We start from the raw sequence: 21,687 nt of genomic DNA, 5'->3' as shown, positions 1-21,687 counted from the left end.
ATGCCAGCAAAAGGTGAGGACACAGCCCAGGGCGGGTGGGTTGACACTGTTTAGTCAAGGAAATCTGGCGAGGAATCTTGCAGAAGCCATAGAAATACACACCCCTCCCTGTCCCTTCTATGCACAACTCTGCTCCTGGAAAATACATCCTTTGAAACATCCAAGAGGGTTAAACAACCAAGAGGGTGGCAGGAAGTGCGAAGCCCCCAGATTTTCCATCAGGATGGCACAAAGAGAACCCATCAGACCCAGAGGGCACTCTGTGATTGCAAAGGGAGAAAAATAAGTCCCGTTTTGAAAAGTGTAGAATCTCTTTTTCTGGAAGGGGATTCTGTGCCAAGAAACAACAACAAAAAGCCACCCAAGCAGGGTCGGCACGAGACATCACCGGATCTTCCTTCAGGGGAGGGGAGATGGGGGTCTCACTTCTCCCTGCAGCTCTCCGGCGGCAGCCGACAGCCGGTCCTGGGGAGTGGAGGCTTCATAGGCCCAATCACTCCCTGGGAATCTGTCGCCCGTGTGTGCAGCCCCTGTAACTTCGTGGGGGTGGCAAGGCCTGCCTGGTAGTGCCGTGTGGACAGATGAAACCAGAGGGAGTGTAGTGCACAAACATTTATTTACAAAAAGTCCAAGTTACATATGATACAGGCTTTTTACACACAGTAGTTTAAACAGAATTATTTTGATGTATTTTTACTACCGGAAGGTACAGAAAAAAAATTTAATAAACTAATCATTTTTGCTATTTTTATACAAAGTGACAGGTCATGCACACTTTTTTTTTAAGTTTTAAAATCTTTTGCTAAGTGCAAATACTAGATTCCTCTCTCCAGTTTAAGGCAAGTAGAACAGGACTGTCGCTGGGCAGTCTCTGGCTTGGGGGAGCAAACACTGTGGCCCAGAGAGGGAAAGGTGCCAGGCTGCCTCTGGGATTCCTGCCTTGTCCCTGTGACTGGCTAGTCTCCGTGGGTCTCCTATCTTCACATCTTGCAGCCATTTGCTGGCTGGTCGGAGTACTAAGGTCCCCTCTCCCCTGAACTCTAACTAGTGCAGGCTATTTCTCAAGAAGCCTGGGGTCTTCTGGAACACAGGCACCTAGACAGTCACTTCACAGACAGGTGGGGGACCTCATGCTAGCATCAAACTTGTGGCAACGACCTTCCCCCAAACAGCAACTGTGCTGCCGCAGGCCTGGGACCTGCCCCACCATCCAGGTCAAGGGGGATCATCAGAAACCGGGCACCCGTGGTTCCCTAGCAGCTGCTTGTGGCTATGAACAGCCCGAATTCATCTCAAAGGACAAGTCTTCAGTTTGGCCTTGGGGGGAAGCAATCATTCTTGCCTCTTCCTGTGCCAGGGGGGCTTCACATGCCGCCCACCCGGGGTGTGTCCCTTCAGCTGCCCAAAGCACCTCATGAAGCCCTGTGCCCTGGCTGGTTTCCTCCTTGGATGAACTGCGCCAAGGGGCTCAGGAGGTTTTGGTGTGTCTATTTGGTGGGATGTCCACTAGAAGCTCAACTGCTCTTGAGACCTCTGCTGTCTTGGGGATACACAGGGACCACGCTGTAAAGGTACTTAGACATTCACCGTGCTCCATAGGGCACCCCCAGCAGGGCTCTCCCAAGGGACTGCCATTCAGGCTCCCGGCCAGGCAGGCCCCTCCTTGTTTCCTGCCCCACATGCAGAGGACTGCAAAGTCCTCCCTGGAGGAAAAACAGGACGAAAAACAGGCAACTTAGCAGATTTCTGCCCATTTTAATCCTTGAAATACATGAGAAATGGATGGCAGTGGATGTCTATGCACAAGAACGCATGGTCCTGGGGCACGGCCTGTAGGCTCACCCCACTGCGGTCTGTGCACAGGTGCTGGGAACTTCCGGGAACGCCACAGCCATCAGAGATACAGCAGCAGTGACAGAGGCCAACACTGGGTCAGGCAGGGTCGCTCCCGCAGAGGCCTCTGCTCTGTACAGTGGAGGCGAGTGATGGGGCAGAGCCTCAGGTGGGCTGGGGCTGAACAGGCAAAGGTGAGTGGGAAGGGGCAGGGATTCCCATGCCGACTCAGAGCTAGACTCACCTGGCTGTGGGCAAGGGCAGCTCCATGGGCGGATGCTGGGTGTAGTCTGGGTCTTCTGTCCCCCTGTGGAAACCCACCACTACCACCAAACCTCTGGGGAGAAGCTGCTCATTACCAGTAACTGGGCTGCCTGGGAAAGCCACCAAGCGTGTCACAGGCGCCCGAAAGGACCTTTTATTTGGCAAGATTCAGGACCATCCAGCCCTCACTGGCTGCCTGGCATGGGAAAACAGATTTGACTTTCCAGAGACTGAACGAGAGAAACTCTAGCAGGCCACAGAAAACCCAGTAAGTTCAAAGTGAGTAAATGGCAAATATTTCTTTAAACTACAAAACAGAACTGATAGCATGAGATGGCTCTCTGTGGTCTCATCGGAGTGGGCCAAGGACGAGACCAGAATAGTCATGGTGGCGGCGGCGGCGGCGGCCTGGGGTTCTGGATGTGGGAGATAAAGTCTGCAGCCTCCCCACCCTGAGTGGTGCTCCCAGGCCTGGGGACATGGCTCTGCCACCGCCTCCCTGGGACCAACGGGCTTGAAGCAGCAGGGTGTACTCACTCTGGATGGGCTGCAGCACTGGGGTGGGGGCGGGGGGAGAACCCAGCCTTCACAACATGGTTCAGACAGCTCAGCTCTCTCCGAACTCGACTCCCTCCAACTGGGACTTCAGCTTTATTGAGAATCAGACTATACTGCGGTAAGGAAGGCCTATGTGGTTAACTGAGAGACTTCTGAGGTCTGCCAGGGGAGGGGACGGACCCAAACACTTCACTCATCTCTGTCTGCAGGGACAGGACTGACAGAGCAGAGACGAGCTACCTTGTGGTGAGGGTCCCTGCACTGTGGCTTGGACAGTGGAACTCTCTAGGGAGGCCCTACTCTCTGGTCCAGCAAGTGCCAGACCAATCCTTTTACAGGCACCTAAGGGCACTGGCCTGCTGGCTGCTCTTCAAGGGGCAGTAGCCCTTCCCAGGAAGGAGCAGGAAAAAAGCCAGCCTATCCTTTTGAGAGCCAAGTGCATGATCCCTACTCTGAAGGCATGGCCTTGGGGGCGAGGCGGGTAATCTACAGAACCCTGGCCCTGCACAGGCTGGGCTGCTCAGCGGCAGGGCTCCGAGGAGGACGCAGGACACAGAGCTGTCAGAAGCGATGCCGTGGCTGCGGGCCGAAGTGCATAGGCAGGTTGTGCTCCAGCGGCACGTGGACAGGAGCAAAGTCGTAGTTGACACGCACATTGGGCAGAGGGGGCACGTAGGGCGCTGGGACTGGGCCCATGTTGAGAGGGAAGTTGTTGAACATGGGCCGGACGGGCGGCAGGGGGAAGGGCGGGTGCACGAAGGCATAGGGGGGGATCTGTGGCTGGTGCAGGTTCTGCGGGACGGGCCTCGGCAGGGCTTCGATCCTCTGGACTTTCTCTGGAGGCTTCTCCAAGGGGGGCCCGATGCGTTTGAAGGTGTTCTCTGAACAGGAGATGGGATTTAGTAGAGAAAACAAAACCAACTGTGCTTGCATGTGGGCTGGGACCAGGGCTGCATATCCTGCTCAGTCCCACCTGGCCCTAGCGGAGAGCCCACAGCACGAGGCCAGGCCAGGACTGTCTGACCTTCAGCATCATTCTTACCTATGGACACAGAAGGGGTAGCCGGGCCAAATAAGGCTGATTAACGCGTGTATGCGCACCAACCCCCCTCAGCTGTCTAAGCATTAGCTCAGAGATCACCCTGGAAAGTGGTAGATTCCGTGACTTTCCTTCAGAGCCAGGGCCTAGGGACTCCCAGAAACTCCACTTCATTCTTTTGTGACCTCAGAGAGGCAAGGGTGGGCCTACTGTCTTTTTAGTCCAGTGTGGGTGCTGTCTACCCCCTGAACTCAAACTCATCCCCTGAGACCTCCTGATCATCAGGGGGATGCTGAAACTCTCCTACGCTTTCACAGCCTCTCCCATGGGAGTGGGATGGACGCCTGGTGGTCCCCGGCTGGGCAAAGGCCCGCTGTGAAGCCTGCCCGCCCCCCCCCCACGGAGAGCACCGGGCACGGGGCCGCGCCGGGGGAGCGCTTGCCTCCATTCTTTCTCTTCTGCTCCTCTTCAGCCTCCTTCTGGATTTCCTCAATCAGCTTCTCATCATCCTCCTAGAGGAAGAGCAACAAGATGGTGAGCTTGCCCCAAGCAGTTCCATGCCATGCTGAGACCCCACTGGGAGCCGGGGGACGCCAGAGGGCGGCTAGTCAGCAGACGACTCATTTCCAGACCCAGAAAGCAGATTCCTTGCTTCATCACTGGGTGAGGCTCCCATGAGGAAGCCCACCTGAAAGGCCGTGACTGAGGAGTGGGACTGTGCACAGTGGTGGCCACCTCCGGGAGGGGCGAGAGCCTGCTTTGTTCGTTAGGCTGCAAAGTTAGCAGAGAATCTTCTGTAGCTCGGGGTGGGAAGCCTGATAATCCAAGGGTCTGGGGCGGGCAGGGCCAGAAGAGTTTCAGATCTAGAGTCTACCAACTCCGAGCTCCACACCCTTTTGTGCAAAGTCCAACAGAGTCTTACTGATTCTGTGACCTCAGCGGGGACAAAGGTCTACTCGGGCCAGCTGAGCCCTGAAGTTGGCCTTTAGCTTCTAGGTAACCGGCAGGCGACAGAAGGAATGGTGTCCTGACAAATGGTGGTTGGGGCGGGGACCCGCATGTGGGAGGAAGGGCGCAACAGTTTAAGAGCAAGCTGAACCGAGTGGAACATCACCAACTTCGTGGACTTGAACTGAACGACCAACAGGCTCGTTTCCTGAGGTCTTCCAGCTGCTTCTCCGTGAATTAGGAGCAGTCACGCTGGGAGGAAGTGTGAGGAAAGCACTAGTACACAGTATGGGGGCCAGAAGGCAGGAGGTGTTTCCTAGACAAGGCATTGGAGCCTGCCCCCATGGCCAGGTGTGTCCTGGCTGGGAGTGGTTTCAGTGACAGCTCGAAATTTCACACTGATCTGAGGCTCTGACCAACTGATGGCACCCAGCAAACTAGGGAGATGTGAATGGAGGACCCCTGAAAAGAGCATCTGAGCTGGAGAGAGCACCCTCCCTGGACAGCGGAGGGCGTGGGGGTCCCACCTGTGCGATGGGCAGTGTGGACGTTTACTTAGCGTGTTATTTATTTTTTTTTAAGATTTTTTATGTATTTATTTGACAGAGATCACAAGTAGATGGAGAGGCAGGCAGAGAGAGAGAGGGAAGCAGGCTCCCTGCTGAGCAGAGAACCCGATGCGGGGCTCGATCCCAGGACCCTGAGATCATGACGCGAGCTGAAGGCAGCGGCTTAACCCACTGAGCCACCCAGGCGCCCCTACTTAGTGTGTTATTAACGTCGCTGCCAAGACAGCGGCCAGGGACTTCACCACAGTTCCGAACCTCAAGGACTTGAGAGTCGGGAGCAGCCTTTAAATCAGCGTGTATTGGACTCCACCTGCTAGTGCCAGACACTGATCTAAGTTTGCTGGTTAAACTTCTGATTGACAAGACTAAAAGTCCTACTGATGGAATGAGTAAATAGTTATGTAATATTCCCTTTGGTAGATAAAAAAAAAAAATCTTAGAACAGGGGCACCTGGGTGGCTCAGTGGGTTAAGCCTCTGCCTTCAGCTCAGTTCATGATCTCAGGGTCCTGGGACCGGGCCCCATGTCGGGCTCCCTGCTTGGCGGGGATCCTGCTTCTCTCTCTCTCTCTGCCTGCTTGTGATCTCTGTCTGTTAAACAAATAAATAAAATCTTAAAAAAAAGAAAAAAAAAGAAAATTGTAGGACAGAACTGCTGGGGGCTGGAGGCTCTGTGGGCAATAGCAGAGGCCCTGTTAAATTCACAGACATTTCCTCACCCACAGGCACTGAATGATGGACTGAACTCAGTTGTCTCTAGGTTCTTACCACGTTCTTTCTGACATTCGGAAATTCTTAACACACAAATCTTTCTCAGCCTCACCTTGCAGGTGTTCTGAGCAAGGCAGGAGGAAGAGGAGAGAACTACCAGGTGCCGAAAGAAACCCTCGGGGGCACCATGTCTGTCTCTCAGGTTAACATATGCCAAATTCTCCAGTAAAAACCCCAAGGCCCGGTTGTCCAGTCTCCCCGTGAACACTCCAAACGAGGGAATGGAGTCCTCTACAACGGAACCACTAAGCCAACTGATGCAAAGGGCTCTGAGAACTCTGTATGGGTTGGTGGGCACAGTCTGAAGGTTTCCGTCTGCATGCAGAGATACATCCTATCGATTATCTAGAGGAGGAGGAGCTGACAAACCTCTTCACTTTGGTGCAGTGGACCGTCCAGGACAAAAAGATTTTTAATGAGGGGGGGGATCCGGAGAACTGTCAGGTGGGAGAGCAGGGCTCTGTGGTATCTCCCACGAAGCGAGTTAAAACATCTGAGTCTTGATACCTCATCTGTAAAATGGGGTGTTGTAAGGATGGAATGAGCTTAAGTAGGTAAAGGACTTGGCACAGATCACTCACTATTAAAGACAGGAAGTTCATGGAAAACAGCAGAAATAAAGATTTTAGAAAGATTAGAAGCTTCAAGAAAGAGTGGAGAGACTGGGAGATGTCCCAACACTTGCCTCTGTGGCTTCTTCATGGGGCAGGTGCCTGGCTTCCTGTGTTAATTAGGGCCACTGAGTAAACTGTCAGTTGCAGCTAGAATAAGGGTCAGATGGTTCAGATTTCAACTTCTCTGACTGGTTGGAGTCACCGGACACTATTTAGAAACTAACAATGAAAAGCTTTTTAATATACGTATTTTTAAATTACATTTTTAGCTAAATGTGTTAGACTCTAAGGTGAAGATTTCTTATTTCATCCAGGGCAGGGGTTCCTTCCCAAGCAATTTCTCTTAAGCATTTAAAGCTCCTCAAGTCAAGAGTGAAATTTTATACATACTTTACCATAACTAAAAATGTAACGTTAACAAAAAGAGTAAATGTGGCAAGCTTTAGAGTTACTTTGAGATAAAAGACGAAGACTGGTCCCTTTGGGTTTGGGCTGAAGGACAGATGGGCTCCGAGGCCTTTCTGAAGGTATGTTCCCTTAGGAAACATTCTAGGAGCCCCAAGTGTCATCATTCATGGTGAACGAGGACACTTGCAAAAAAGGCTTGCCACTCTGTAATCTAGGACACACCTAGGCTGCTGGAAGCAGGGAACAATAGGAGGAAAGCAGATGAGAGAGCCGGGTGCAGTGGCCAGGTCACTGAAGTACTTGACCTCCAGCACCCCCGGAAGGGGCTGAGTCACCCACAGGAAATCCAGGCAAGCTGGGGCGACTGGCCATGGCAAGTCTTATCTTCGAGCAGCACTGGCCTCCTAATGGGCAGACAGCTGGCGCAGTGGGAAGAACTCCTGTTCTGGGGCTCTAGAGAGCTGGGCTTGAGGACCCTGTTACACTCCACCACCTGACCTGGAGCCCATTCACAGCAGCTTTACATGAGAAGCAGATGATCTTCCTTTTACAAAGTGCCAGGCTCAGCGACAGCAAGAACGGAAGCTAATGTTTGCTGAGGGCTTACTATGTGCCAGCTCCTGCTGTAAGCACTTCACAGAGACTGAGTCTTCCTAACAGCTCCAGAGTTAGGCCCTATTAACTAATTCCCGTATTACAGATGCGGAAACGGAAGCACAGTGAGGTTTAAACCCAGGCCTTCCACTCTGGAGGCTGAAGCTCTTAACCACATAAACCACAGGTTTCTGAACTGGAGCTTCTGCAGCAGGGACTGCAAGGCCCCTGGAACTCTGCCCACCCTGCCCTGAGCACCATCAGAGGCCCTGCCTTGTTCTAGAATGAGTTCATCTTATCCTCCTTGAAATACAAGAGGGTTCCTTCTCTCTGGGATAGGCAGAACTCCGAAATCTCCTTTTTCCACTAAATACAAGAGAATAGGGCAAAACAAAACGCCTCCATTCAAGAGGACGAACGGCCAACACAGCAAAGAGGGTCACTTCCCTGGAAATTTTTAGGGAATTCTTTTCTTGGTCAGCTCACCCAGAAATGCACGTATCATCCCTTAAAAAAGATCCATTCGCCAGTGTCTGACTGGCTTCCCTTGGCACCAGGCCTTTGAGACAAAGCCAGCAGATCCCTCTCACCACCTCCTGTCTTCTCACCCAGACGGAGCCAGGAGCCCCAGGGCCCACAAACCTCACCTCCGAGCCAGAAAGCCAGGTGCAGGCCAGGGTCTACCACTGAGGCCCCAAAGGACTTACTGGCTCACAGTGGTAGGGTCTCCTGTTTCCTCTGACTGGGCTACTGTTCTTAGTCCCTCTCCAGAGCAGGAACACACACTTCTACATTTCCCTGCCTGACATGCTTTCTCGTGAGGCTACCAACTTACTTGCATATCACAGTGTCCCATGGAATTTTCTTTCTGGAAACAAAAAACCGGTGTTTTTGATTCTCATATATATTAAAGCAATTTTGGGAGAAAAAGTTTAACAACACCCAAATACAAAAGTGACCAGTAATTTCTTTCCAGAGAGAACTCCTGGGAATGTTCTGGCCCACTTCTCACTGCTTGTGCTTGTATCCCCGCCTCGCTCAGAGACCCCACCCCCCATCCCGAGGTTCTCTTCTAGAAGGCCGTGCTCTGCACACTCAGGTCCCACCTCCCTGTGTCTTGCTTTAGTTCATATGCACACCCTTAGCATCTCTTCCAGCTATGGGGGGTGACAGATTCTACCTGTGAGGAAACAGGCTCTGAGATGCAGTTACATGCTGAAGATGACGGAGCTGTGAGAAGTGCCATCGGGACCAGCACAGAGCCTGTGGTTCCTTCTGGGCTCGCATCCCTGAGGGTGCCTGGGCAGTTAGCGCCCCTCTGCCTGCTCTGTCCTCTGCAGGGCTGGAGGCCAAGCTGGACACTCTTGAGACCCAAGCTCCCCGTCAGCCTCTGCCCACCTGGGCTGGCTGGGAACCACAGGAGGAAGAGACGGTTCTGTTGGTAGTCACTACACTGGGCACCCCAACAGGCCTTAGTGAATGGATACGAGGGTGACACGTCCTCCTGTACTCCTCCACCTGGCTTTTGGCGTGGGATTTAAGATGGATCCAGTAGGCCTGGATGACTTCCACTCTCTGTATGCTTCCTGGCCCCTTCTGATCTTGGTGAAAATTTCCACACAGATCCATGGAATGTGCATATAAGCAAGGCTAGGCTGAAAGAGGAGGAGGTGTCAAGCAGACACCAGTCGGCGGTCAAAATGTCCCGGGACGGTGGGTCTCAAAAGACTAAGTATAATGGGGGCACCAGGGTGGCTCAGGTCATGAAGCCAGGGTCCTGGGATCGAGCCCCATGTCGGGCTCCCTGCCCAGCAGGTAGCCTGCTTCTTCCTCTCCCTTTACCCCTTCTTCCTGCTTGGACTGTCAAATAAATAAATAAAATCTTTATTAAAAAAAAAAAAAAAAAAAAAGACTGAGTATAACGAAACACCAGGCTAGAGTACAAGAGAACCACCTACCCATGGCCACTCTGGGCAGGGAGCCCACAGACCACAACCAGATGCGACAAGGACTGTGAAGGGAACGAGCACAGCTCCCACGGTGGGCCAGTGCACCCCAAATGCAGTGCCGAGGATAAAGGAATACAGCAGAATGGGGCGTGGAGTCTTAATGCCCCGGGAATCTGGAGGAATACTTTAAAGGAAGAAATGAGTGGGTTGCATCTTAACAGGAAGAAGGTTTTATTTCCTCTCCTTGAATTCCTTTGAGCTCAGCAGGACACAAAGTGTTGGCCTGACTCGAAGGACTTGGACACGCCTGCTTCACATGGAGGCAGCGGGGAGCACGGCGAGGGCACGAGGCTGATGGCAGGGGCCGGGCTTCTCCAAAACACAGACTCAGCACGGCAGTCGCTGGCAGGAAGTGAGGTAGAGTTCGCCAGAGAGATTTTAATTAAGAAAAAGCAGCCCAAATCTGGACTCTGTAACCCGCCCCTCAATAAGGAAGCTTTGCAGCTCCGCCTGAGCAGCAGGGTCTGGACAGGAGGAAACGGAGAAGCTGCAAATGGTCTGAGAAAGAGGAGGTTTCTGCCAATCAGACATTGACAGTGATCGCCACCACAGGCTGAAGGGCCCTAAAATAGATGTGTGAACACTTAGCCTCAGGCTGCTCTTGCCAAAGCTTTGAAAAGTCCCTTTGAGCAGTTTTCTTTATTTCTGATCACCATGGCTGGCCGCTGGCTAGCCTGCTGTTCAGCCTCCTGTGACCACGGAGGAAGGATGGGTGACTTTTCTTCTTCATTTAACTTTCCTCCCCTTAAAAAGGTGACTGGGAATTCCAAGTCAACTGCTGCTTCCCTCCTGTGATTTTGGGGGTGGGGTTGGGGCTGGGATCCAGGTCATGTGTGGCCACAGCTGTTGTTAATAAACTTGCAATGATTTCATAAAAGGCTTCCCAAGGACTGAGGATTTAGTTTCAAATTATTCCCAGATCGGCTGCAGATCGCCGAGCAACACCAGACCCTAACCCCCAGCTCCAGCTGTCCCCCTGCAACAGGAAATTGGGGGGAGGAGGGTGAGGCGCAGCCTGAAGTGGCACATGCTGTGCAGCTGGGGTCTGGAATGGCCTGGGGCGGGGGGTGGGGGGTTGGACGAGGTGCCGGGGAGGTGCAAGGGCAGCAAGGACAGCAGGCTCTCAGGTCACAGAGACCCAGAACCCGAATGCTTTTCCATCTAGAGCTCCCCCATGCGGACTTGGAGGCAGCATGGAATGTGGCCATCTTTGGACTCCCGTCAGGGTCAAGTGCTCAGCCTGGGGCCTTCGGGCATTTGCCGAAGATGACCCATATTTACATGCTGCCACCCTCCTTGGTAAAGTTCTCAGTGACACCTAAACCCGATCAAGCACACTGTCAAGCTTTGGAGATGCCAGGCCCCACATCTACCATTGGCAGCTTGCTCAATGGGGAAAGGGTCTAGCGATGGTCCCACCCCGCTATGGAGGCCCAGCTGGTTCCCTGGGCTCCGGACCCCCATGGGCACCTAACATGGTGAGCTGCCAAATTTGTGACCTGTCACTCCAGAGCGTGGAGACTTCTGGAGTAAAGGGAGCCGACATCTGATCCAAGACCTGGGCTTGCATCCCACTTTTACCAAGTGACCCGAATTTCATTTTCCTCATCTGTGGACTGGGAAAGCGGTCATAAGTGACCCGAAATAAGATGCTGAGGCAGGGGACTCACATTACCACCTTTGTTTCTTTTGTAGAAGGTACACTTAAAATGGTACGGAAAGAGAGGTGCCTGACTGGCTCAGTTGGTACAGCATGCGACTCCTGACCTCAGGGTCAGGAGTTCAAGCCTCACATGGGGCACAGAACTTACTACTATTATTATTTTTTAAGATTTTATATATTTGAGAGAGAGAGAGAGAGAAGAGAGAAAAGTAGGCTCCCTGCTCAGCAGGGCTTAATCCCAGGACCCTGCGATCATGACCTAAGCCAAAGGCAGAAGCTTCACTGATTGAGCCACCCAGATGCTCCAGCACAGAGCTGACTTAAAAAAAAAAAAAGAAGAAAAGAAAAGAAAAGAAAAGAAAAGAAAAAAGAAAAAGGTAAGCAACATTGAAACCAAAATCCAGTTAATGATTTCACCTTTGGTCTACCTTTCCCATGGGCCTTCTGCCTCTCCTGGGCCCACTCTGAAAAGCTCTTCTCCCTTCCATTCCTGCAACACGCCCTCCTTTTCCTGACACGGGTCTCAGAGTTGTGCGTGGCCTCTGCAAACCAGCCCCGGAAGGGAGACGCTGGGCCCTGGGCTAGTCTGGATGGCGTTGGAGCCATAGGCGGGAGAAGGCAGGTGGGTGTCTTAAAGACACCAAGAGAAGCAGCTGTGGCTGCAGCCCGGTGCTAGGTTTATGGACCACAGCCTTTGCAGAAGTGGAATGACACATCTGCCTTAGAGAATTATTGCAGAATTAAATATATTAGCCCAGGTCGATGTCACATTTGATTCAATGTAGGCTTGGGAAAAATAAGTCAGTCTCCTGACCAAGTGGCTAGGCGGTAATGGTATCAAACTGTACATTGGCTGCAAAAGCCCCAGGGTTTTATTTGAATTGAACAATCTTTTATATCCAAAAATCAAAGAAGTTGTGGAAAATAATTTGTGCAGTTTCTGGTAACCAACACCCAAGATAAACACTGACTTTGTTTTGTATAAGAAAAAATGCTGTTGAGAATTCTGCGCCACTTCTTGAATCCAGACGGCCAGGGGACTCCGGAGAGGACCAGGGCGTCTGCCGCCAAGCTGTGCTGTGCCAGTCCTGCCGCTCCCTCAGCTGCAGGGGGTTCGGACCTAGTCAAGCACTAGGACGCCTCCCTCCGCGGCAAAATAACATCTGCTGACTTCTGTGTCAACATGTGGCTTTGCATTCTGCCCCCCAATCAGAAAAGTGTGGTTTGCTTTTTTTTCCCCTTCCTTTTAAAAAGACATCTTGCTTTTTAAGACTTGTGGCTGAATGTTTTTGGCTTCATTCTGATAACACTGAAGGCAAGTTACATTCATCATTTTAGTTCTCATAGAGTTCGTTTGGGTTCCCAAGCAATCTCTAGTCATTAAGGGATAAAACGCGACTTCTCTCCAAACCACGAAGGGACGAAGAGATTCTTCCTGGCCTTGCTGGTTAATTAAGCCAGAGAAAAGGCCTGGATGACAGGGCATGCTTTGTTTCCCTGAACTTCTGAATGGCTTTGTGTTCTCAGAAGCCCCAACAGATGCTGGCTTGGAATCCAATCAGTCTCCTGGTGAGAATCAAGGAAACGGGGCTGATCCCAGATTTGATGGGAATGGACAAATGGAACCAAATCTCTGGCTATGGCTGCCCGAGGAAATCAGAGGGATTTGTATTTGCCTGACCTTCCTTTTGAACGTTATTTTGAGCAAATACAGAACCCTTCTCAGGGTGGAAGACAATGATTCAATAAGAAAACAAGGGAGCAGTCACATGGTACGACACCCAAACAAGGTGTAAAGGACACAAAAAACCTTTAACTCATTCCACACGTAGTAGGAAAAGGGAGGCTGCAGGAGAAGGAACAAGAATGAGCAGGAGCAGAAAGGAAAACAGTGCCGGCCGAGGAGAGGCCAGCAGCTGAACACCTTCTGCTGTGTAACTCTGCTTAGCTCTTTGTTTCTGGAAGGCAGCGTGGTGTGTGTGTGTGTGGGGACGACTCAGAGAACTTCATAGGAGATGCAGCTGAAGGAAAAGAGTCCTATTTCCTCGCGTAAGAGATGCTGAGGCCTGGGTATGCTGGCTGCATGGCGTGGAGGAAGTGAGTCAGCAGAGCTGCCAGGGCCCGGGAAGGTCCTAGAAGGCAGCACACGTTACCTTGCCGAGCACTTGCCATTGGCGGCTGGACCTCCTTCCACTGAACCAAACCAGCAACAGAAGGGTGACCTGTCTACTTCCAAAGTCTGCCCTTTCCTTCAGTGACTAGGGGTGTGCTGGAGGGTGAGGGGCGGGGAAGGAAGGCTTGCTGAGACTCTTAGTGGGTGGCAGAGCTGCCCAGTCAGAGCCATTCCTGGGTCCCTCTGCCCAATCTTCTGCCCAGTGAGGAGGTGGCTTCTGACACGCACACAGCTGGTTTCCATTGAGGACTCACTATTTTTCAAAACTGGGAACTCCCAGGATTCGGGTTAGGCCAGGAGAATGGTTTGCTGTGGTTCTCACACTGGGCGGGCCTGCCCCTGACATCGCCTCTTGGTAGGCCTGCCAGACATGTTCGAAACCAGGGGTAAAGTCTGATGACTAACAACCTATGCTTTGGCTTACGAAGTGCTGGTATGAAACATAGGTTTTTAAGATACTTGGATTAATGGCCAATCTTGAAAAATCAGAACATAGGGGTGCCTGGGTGGCTCAGTGGGTTAAAGCCTCTGCCTTCGGCTCAGGTCATGATCCCAGGGTCCTGGGATCAAGCCCTGCATTGGGCTCTCTGCTCAGCAGGGAGCCTGCTTATTCCTCTCTCTCTCTCTCTCTGCCTGCCTCTCTGCCTACTTCTGATCTGTCAAATAAATAAATAAATAAAATCTTAAAAAAAAAAAAAAATCAGAAGATATTAAAGTCCAGAGTTCCACCTCCTCTGGAGAATCTGAAGCCATGGTAACCATGAGCAGAATTTCACCTGGTGACAATCTGTGGGAAAGGAGGAGCAGCCTTGGATATGACCTATACCCTCTCTGGTTTGTCCCTGTGGTAACTTGGGTCTACGACCCCAGCTACACGCTGTTGGTGTTCTATGCTGAACAGTGAGCCTGATGGGGGGCTCAATCCCAAGACTCTGGGATTATGACCGAAGCTGAAGGCAGCAGCTCAATGGACTGAGCCATCCAGGTGCCTGAGCACAGAACTGTTGATCTTGGGGTCAAGAGTTTCAGCCCCACGTTAAGTGTAGCGATTACGTAAATAAAAACCTTAAAAAAAAAAAAAATAATATATATATATATATATATATATATATATATATATATATATATAAATAAAATTAAAAAAAAAAATCCTTCTGATACTGTTCTTTAAACCTTAAATCAAGAATAGGTATGTGGGGGCGCCTGGGTGGCTCAGTGGGTTAAAGCCTCTGCCTTCGGCTCCGGTCGTGATCCCAGGGTCCTGGGATCGAGCCCCGCATCGGGCTCTCTGCTCAGCGGGGAGCCTGCTTCCTCCTCTCTCTCTCTGCCTGCCTCTCTGCCTACTTGTGATCTCTACCTGTCGAATAAATAAATAAAATCTTAAAAAAAAAAAGAATAGGTATGTGATTTTATTGTATCTTTAACCATTTAAAGTTATCATATGGTGAGTTATGTCAATAAAGCTCTTTTTTTTTTTTTAAAGATTTTATTTATTTATTTGACAGAGAGAAATCACAAGTAGATGGAGAGGCAGGCAGAGAGAGAGAGAGGGAAGCAGGCTCCCTGCTGAGCAGAGAGCCCGATGCGGGACTCGATCCCAGGACCCCGAGATCATGACCTGAGCCGAAGGCAGCGGCTTAACCCACTGAGGCACCCAGGCGCCCTCAATAAAGCTCTTAATACTGAACCACCCCTGCATTTCTGGAACAGTCTCACTTGGTTATAGTTTTTTTCTAGATTTTATTTATCTGAGAGAGAGAGAGAGTTTGAGACTGAATGGGGGGTAGCGACAGAGGGAGAGGAGAGACAGAGAGGACAGAGCAGACTCCCTGCTAAGCACGGAGCCCCATTCGGGGCTCAGTCTCAGGATCTCGAGATCATGACCTGAGCCAAAATCCAAACCAGACACTCAACTACTGGGCCTCGCAGGACACCCAATCACTTGATCCTAGTTTCTATTTGCTGATATATTCCTATATTTTCCAAAGTCACAATGTGTTACGTATATGGAGAATCCCTTTCATTATGTTACCTTACCAACATCTTCCCCTACAAAGCAACAAGCAGCCATGCATTCACTTACAGTGGGGTCGGTCCAGAGAGAGCATCTCGAACACTCCTGGCAAGGGGCTCCCGGTGAGCGAGGATGCTGGCAGAAATGGTCATATCCGTTGATAGATACGCGACAGAGGTAGCACATTTGGGCGCCACAGCGGCAAGACATGCGGTTGCAGCCTTCAGACTTGATGAGGCCAGTCCCGCACTTGTGGCATTTTCTAATGCGGGCTGCAGTCATTTTTTCTTCACTGAGAAAAGAACACATGAATGGAGACAGGAGGTAAGAGGACGAAGAGAGAAAAGCACGCTAGGCACTAAGTACATCTTCCCACAGGTGACTGCCTAGACCTTTTGGTGACATCTGAAGAGTGAAAAGAACCTGTGCTTTGGAGTTGAGAACTCCGTTCAGTTCATTATCTCTATGGCCCTGGATGAAGTACTCAACTGCTTGGAGACTCAGTTTTCTCATTTTAAAATTAGGAAAACCCAACTTTCTTCATTATCTTTTTTTTAAATTTAATTTTTATTTTTTTAAAAAGATTTTATTTATTTATTTGACAGAGAGAGATCACAAGTAGGCACAGAGGCAGGCAGAGAGAGAGAGAGGCAGGCAGAGAGAGAGAAAGGGGAGGAAGCAGGCTCCCTGCTGAGCAGAGAGCCCAATGCGGGACTCGATCCCAGGACCCTGAGATCATGACCTGAGCTGAAGGCAGTGGCTTAACCCACTGAGCCACCCAGGTGCCCCTCTTCATCATCTTTTGAGGATTATTACAGCAAGCACCCTGGCACAGTGCCTGATACCTACCATTTAGAAAATTACTATTCTGTTTGTTCTGGAGTCCCTGCAGGCTTAAAACGGGAGAGAAAAACTCAAGGTCTTCCTTGATAATGTGTTTTATATATGCAAACTGGCTGACGAAGAGCCACCAAGCCTAAACCTTAGTTATATACACATTTTGGATTTTACATATATATATATTTTTTTAAATGTTGGCGGAGAGAAAGAGGAAGGGGTAGGAGGGAGAGAGAGAATTCTGAGCAGGCTCCACGTCCAGTGCGGAGCCTGACATGGGGCTTAACTCATGACCCTGAGCCGAAAGCAAAAGCTGGACTCTTAACTGACTAAGTCACCCAGGCGGCCCCCTCCAACCCTGGATTTTAAAAACTTAGTGTGGGATGGGGAGACACAGATGGGAGACCATCCGACAGCCAGTTTAGAACTTCTTCCTGTTGGCAAGTGCCCACCTCCTTGTCAAAATCCCACATTCTTAGGCCCCCTTTTAGCGAGAGTGTCGGCATGTCCTTGAGGAGTTGTAGGCCCTGGCCAATGGGAAGCCTGTAGGAAAGCTACTTGTTTCCAGAAGCAATTTAACTGATATGGAGGGTCAGATGATGAGAGCCAAAATGACACATCTTGGCTCTTTACCAAGAGCTGGCACTGCTGAATTAGTTTCTTCTGTAGTGCCCTGTTCCTAACTCTAAGACAACACTTGCTACCCTGGCCTATAACTGTTTGTGTGTCTGTCTTCCTCTACTAAGCTGAGTTCCTCGAAGGTGTCAGAGAGCATGCCTATGGAGACTAGGGAAGGCAGGAATGACCCCAACAGTGGAGAAGCCCTGAAAGTAGGACTTAACCCAGTGCTCTGAGAACTGCTTCTCTTTCCAAGCAGGAAGCCAGAGTGGTGGCCAGGGAAATGCTTCCCTGCGAAGACTCAACAGTCTGGGGATGAGTTCTGACCTGCAGGCTCTGTCCTTACAGTGAGAAAAAGCCTTCTTCCTCCCGCAGCTCCCAGGGTTTCTGCTAAGTAAGGGAAGCCAGGGGAGTCTAGGGTCAAGACAAGTGTTTTTAATTATTGATATTTAGAAGACAGTCATAGTTTGTGCCTTAAAAGCTAGATCATGTGCTTAAAAATAGAAAAATGAACTAGGAAATTGGTTGCTATTCATTTAGGTATAATTTTTGAATGGTCCAAAAGGCAGGAAGGCTCTAGCTTGAAAAGAATTTAAACCCAGTTCAAGTTACAGAGGAACAAATGAGTTCTAAGTTTTGCTGAGCAGGAAACATCAAGGAGACAAAGTTTAAATAAAGTGAATTTGTTATTGTCAACTTAACATAGCACACATGTTCATGATTTCGGTTACTCAGAATCTGTGAAGATACTTTTCAATGCTCCCTGTAAAGACTTAGAAGGTTCTGATGCGAAAGTGTCCAAGATGAAAACCTGTGGCCAAGACACAACCACAATTTTCTATAGCATAAGCTTTCTGTGTCAGAGCACCTTCAAGACTGATGTGGGGCTTGAGGCTGTCATGCTTTGGGGGCTTGGGGCTGGCTGACATTCTCCCTGGGTAGCTGCTATGGCTACAGTACGGAAGAGAAGTTGATGAAAAGAACCAAGGTTGGGCCGCCTGGGTGGCTTAGTAAAGTGCCCAATTCTTGCTCTTGGTTTAGGTCTTGATTTCATGGTCATGAGTTTGAGCCCTGCACTGGGGCTGGACATGGAGCCTACTTTAAAAAAAAAAAAAAAAGAACCAGGATTATGGAGTCCTTTCCTGAAGGCTTGGGAAGAGGGTGCATTTATCTGCTTGCTGTGTTCCACCAAGCTGTCAGTCACCAAAGTAATGATGGATATGGGATGCGAGAAAAGGCACTCCGAGATAAATGGAGGGATACACAGAGTAAGCACCACTCAAGATTGCTCTAAAGGTCACAGAGCTGTTCAAGGCTGCACGAGTGTCATCCAAGTCCTCATTCCTGCACTCTTGAGACTAGCACTAGGTAGGGCCAGAATGACTCATACCAAGAAAAGACTGCTTTTATGGATTGCGGTGACCACCTATCCAGTAACATAAAAGTGCAAAATGGGATGAGAAATCAGTTGATTCTTTTGGGAGAAGAGTGATTTGGGAATTCGATTCTAAACTAGGGAGGAAACAAACAGCCCTACAGGATGTGCTCCTGGGCAGGACAGGAAGAGAAGCCTGATCTGCAGCTGTGTCTCCTGACCTTGTGTTCAAACAGGAAGGTTCACTGCCTTCCCCTACATAACCAATCCAGATCCTATAGCTCTACGAGTATTTGTTCTCACCACTTTTAAGTATGTTGGGGGCTGTCTTCTTTTTTTGTGGCCTTCACAGGTGAGGCCATTGTGTTCTTTCCAGAGTCCCTGACACTTCCTACATATTGAATATACTATTCAAAATGTTAGATGGCTTTCTTTTGTGAATGTATATATATTTTTTAAACTGTGGTAAAATGCACATAAAATTCCCATTTTGTTTTTTTTTTAACGATTTTATTTACTTATTTGACAGAGATAGACACAGCGAGAGAGGAAACACAAGCAGGGGGAGTGGGAGAGGGAGAAGCAGGAGCCCAATGCGGGACTTGATTCTAAGACCCTGGGATCATGATCTGAGTGGAAGACAGATGCTTAACTAACTGAGCCACCCAGGCGTCCCTATTCCATAAACTTAACCACATCTACAAGGGCCCTTCGCCATGTCAGGTAACGATATTCACAGGCTCTGGGGATCAGGACATTTTGCCCACCACAGTCTGCCCTCGGGACTCCAGATTCATATTCAGCCTGCACCCCTACAGTCACCTCAACCCATGACCGGATGCCAAATCTCACCATTTAAATCGAGTACAGGTGAAGACACTGGATATGACCCATTCTGGGACATACTTCCTTTCCAAAGGGAAACAATGGAAGGAAAAAAAGGAGTCATCACTTATAATCAATTTAGAAATCCAGCTGGGCAAACTCCCTAATATATCAGATCTGAGAACCCTGTGGTCATGGCGCGCGCGCACACACACACACACACACACCCCTTACAACTAAAAAGATGCCTGGCTGGCAGCTTTGTTCTTTCTCCTCTTCTATAGGCTGGAGTACAAATGTGGTTACACTCCAGTCACCATCATGCAGATGAGAATACCACCTTCGGGAATGGTGAAACAACGTGATAAAGGAACCTGGTCTCTGAGCGACCTCATGGGAAAGATCTGCCTGGCAAGGCTGGGCCATTATAGGAGAAAGAAATGGCCTTATTTAAGCCAACGTATTTAATGAGTTAATATTTGTAAAGTGCTCAGCCACAGAGGGAGTGCTAAACGGTAATGGTGCTTATTATTACTGATGGCATTATTCTGCATTCTGGAGGCTATAATTTTGCTTAATGTCTCAGGCCACTAGTATCCTATAGGAAACATGGATATAAGGAACATTAGTGCAATCTAATCTAGTTAAAGTGTGTGATTTGCTTATTTGTTTGGGATCAGAAGGAGGAGACGAATGAACATTTACTGAACTCGCGTGCACCAGGCACTGACTCCAGGACCGGCTCTATGAGGCTGAAGAGATAAGGAAACAGAGGGGGTTACGGTCGCTTCCTGAGGTCACTCTAGATCTGTGTGGCCCGAGAGCTTCCTCCCCACAACACTCACTGCCCTTCTTGGCCAAGGGGCAGCCTAACGGGGTGGGGTGGGGGGTGGGCAGCTGAGAACTAGCAGCAAGCCCCTGAGGTTACTCACATGGAGGTTCGGTACTTGATGTCATCTTTCTCAGCCAGCTCTTCACAGGTGAGGCCATTGTGTTCTTTCCAGAGTCCCTGACACTTCCTACAGGTTTCCTGGGGATAGAGGAGAGACACAAAGACAGCTCCTGGTGAGGAGACACCATACTAGCTTCTTCTGTTCAACAACAGGAAATGCAAAACCACCCTCATGTGGCTTGAGTTTTTCCTGAAGATGGCTCTCCCTTTCCAGCAGGGATATTTCTTTCTTTCTTTTTTTTTAAAAGATTTTATTTATTTATTTGACAGACACACAGAGAGAGAGAGAGCACAAGTAGGCAGAGAGGCAGGCAGAGAGAGAGGGGGAAGCAGGCTCACTGCTGAGCAGAGAGCCCGATGCGGGGCTCGATCCCAGGACCCTGAGATCATGACCTGAGCCAAAGGCAGAGGCTTAACCCACTGAGCCACCCAGATGCCCCACAGCAGGGATATTTCTAAAGACATCTCTCAAGAGAAAAGATAAGAATCGTGAGAAGAAAGCATGGGGGAAACTTCCTTCTCCTTAGAGCCCCCCCCCCCCCCCGGGAGGGGAGGCTTTCCTCATCACCCAATTGATAAAAGGCCTTCAAAATGCCATGAGCCACCTGAAAACAAAAAACAAAAAACAACCCACAACCCCCCCCCCAAACATGGAAGACAGACTTATGTGACTGTGGTTTTTTGTTTTTTGTTTTTTAAATTTATTTATCTGACAGACAGAGATCACAAGTAGACAGAGAGGCAGGCAGAGAGAGAGGGGGAAGCAAGCTCCCCGCTGAGCAGAGAGCCCAATGCATGACTCGATCCCAGGACCCTGAGATCATGACCTGAGCCGAATGCAGAGGCCCAACCTATTGAGCCATCCAGGTGCCCTGAGTTTTTCTTTTTTTAAGATTTTATCCATTTGAGAGAGAGAGGAAGCAGCAGACTCCCCACTGAGCACAGAGTCCAATGTGGGGCTCAATCTTAGGATCCTGAGATTGTGACCCGAGCCAAAGGCAGATGCCTACCCAAGTAAGCTACCCAGGTGCTCCCGATCTTGGGTTTCTAAAAATGAACTACCATAAGGCGCTTGAGCGCAGGGTCTATTTGGATCTCCTTAATTTCTGTAATACCCATGCCCAGTGTTCCAATGTTGGCCAGACACAGATTACATCTGCTGAACTGAAGAATGGTCTAGATTAGGATTAGTAGGGGTCCTTACGAGAAATACCCATCTAGTCGTCCCTTATTGGAAAAACTGATATCAACCTCCACAGCTTAACCCCATCTGCAAACCTAATTAAAAAAAAAAAAAAAAAAAAAAAAGGGCGCCTGGGTGGCTCAGTGGGTTAGGCCGCTGCCTTCGGCTCAGGTCATGATCTCAGGGTCCTGGGATCGAGTCCCGCATCGGGATCTCTGCTCAGTGGGGAGCCTGCTTCCCTCTCTCTCTCTGCCTGCCTCTCCATCGACTTGTGATTTCTCTCTGTCAAATAAATAAATAAAAGCTTAAAAAAAAGAGATTTATTTATTTGAGAGAGAGCGCGAGTGAATGCGTGAATAGGAGAAGCAGAGGGAGAGGGAGAGGGAAACTCAAGAAGACTCCGTGCCAAGCCTGACACAGGGCTTGATCTCATGACCCTGA

The 21,687-nt window shown here is 49.9% G+C and overlaps 1 protein-coding gene across 1 annotated transcript; it reads right to left on the bottom strand.

The window, feature by feature from the left end:
- Positions 1 to 597: 597 nt before the first annotated feature.
- LOC309858329 (E3 ubiquitin-protein ligase RNF216-like) lies at positions 598 to 20,299 on the bottom strand. Its single transcript, XM_082751009.1, has 4 exons — positions 20,044 to 20,299; positions 15,526 to 15,748; positions 4,137 to 4,206; positions 598 to 3,536 (listed from the first exon to the last, which is right to left on the bottom strand). The coding sequence occupies exons 2-4, from the start codon at positions 15,736 to 15,738 to the stop codon at positions 3,217 to 3,219; spliced, it is 603 nt and encodes a 200-aa protein (XP_082607135.1). The 5' UTR covers positions 15,739 to 15,748; positions 20,044 to 20,299; the 3' UTR covers positions 598 to 3,216.
- Between the last annotated feature and the right edge of the window lie 1,388 nt (positions 20,300 to 21,687).

Source organism: Mustela nivalis, assembly GCF_964662115.1.
Source record: "Mustela nivalis genome assembly, contig: HAP1_SCAFFOLD_2201, whole genome shotgun sequence".
Classification (NCBI taxonomy): Eukaryota; Metazoa; Chordata; class Mammalia; order Carnivora; family Mustelidae; genus Mustela; species Mustela nivalis.
The sequence above is the reverse complement of the archived record's forward strand: the minus strand, read 5'-3'. Positions and strand labels throughout refer to the sequence as shown.

What these genes read in the sequence shown, in the direction of transcription:
- LOC309858329 (XM_082751009.1), bottom strand. Translation starts at nt 15,738, where the DNA reads ATGACTGCAGCCCGCATTAGAAAATGCCACAAGTGCGGGACTGGCCTC. An exon ending in CTCTCTGGACCGACCCCACT is followed by an intron (nt 4,207 to 15,525) that starts GTAAGTGAATGC and finishes CTCTTCCTCTAG; the next exon opens with GAGGATGATGAGAAGCTGAT. An exon ending in GCAGAAGAGAAAGAATGGAG is followed by an intron (nt 3,537 to 4,136) that starts GCAAGCGCTCCC and finishes TCTCCTGTTCAG; the next exon opens with AGAACACCTTCAAACGCATC.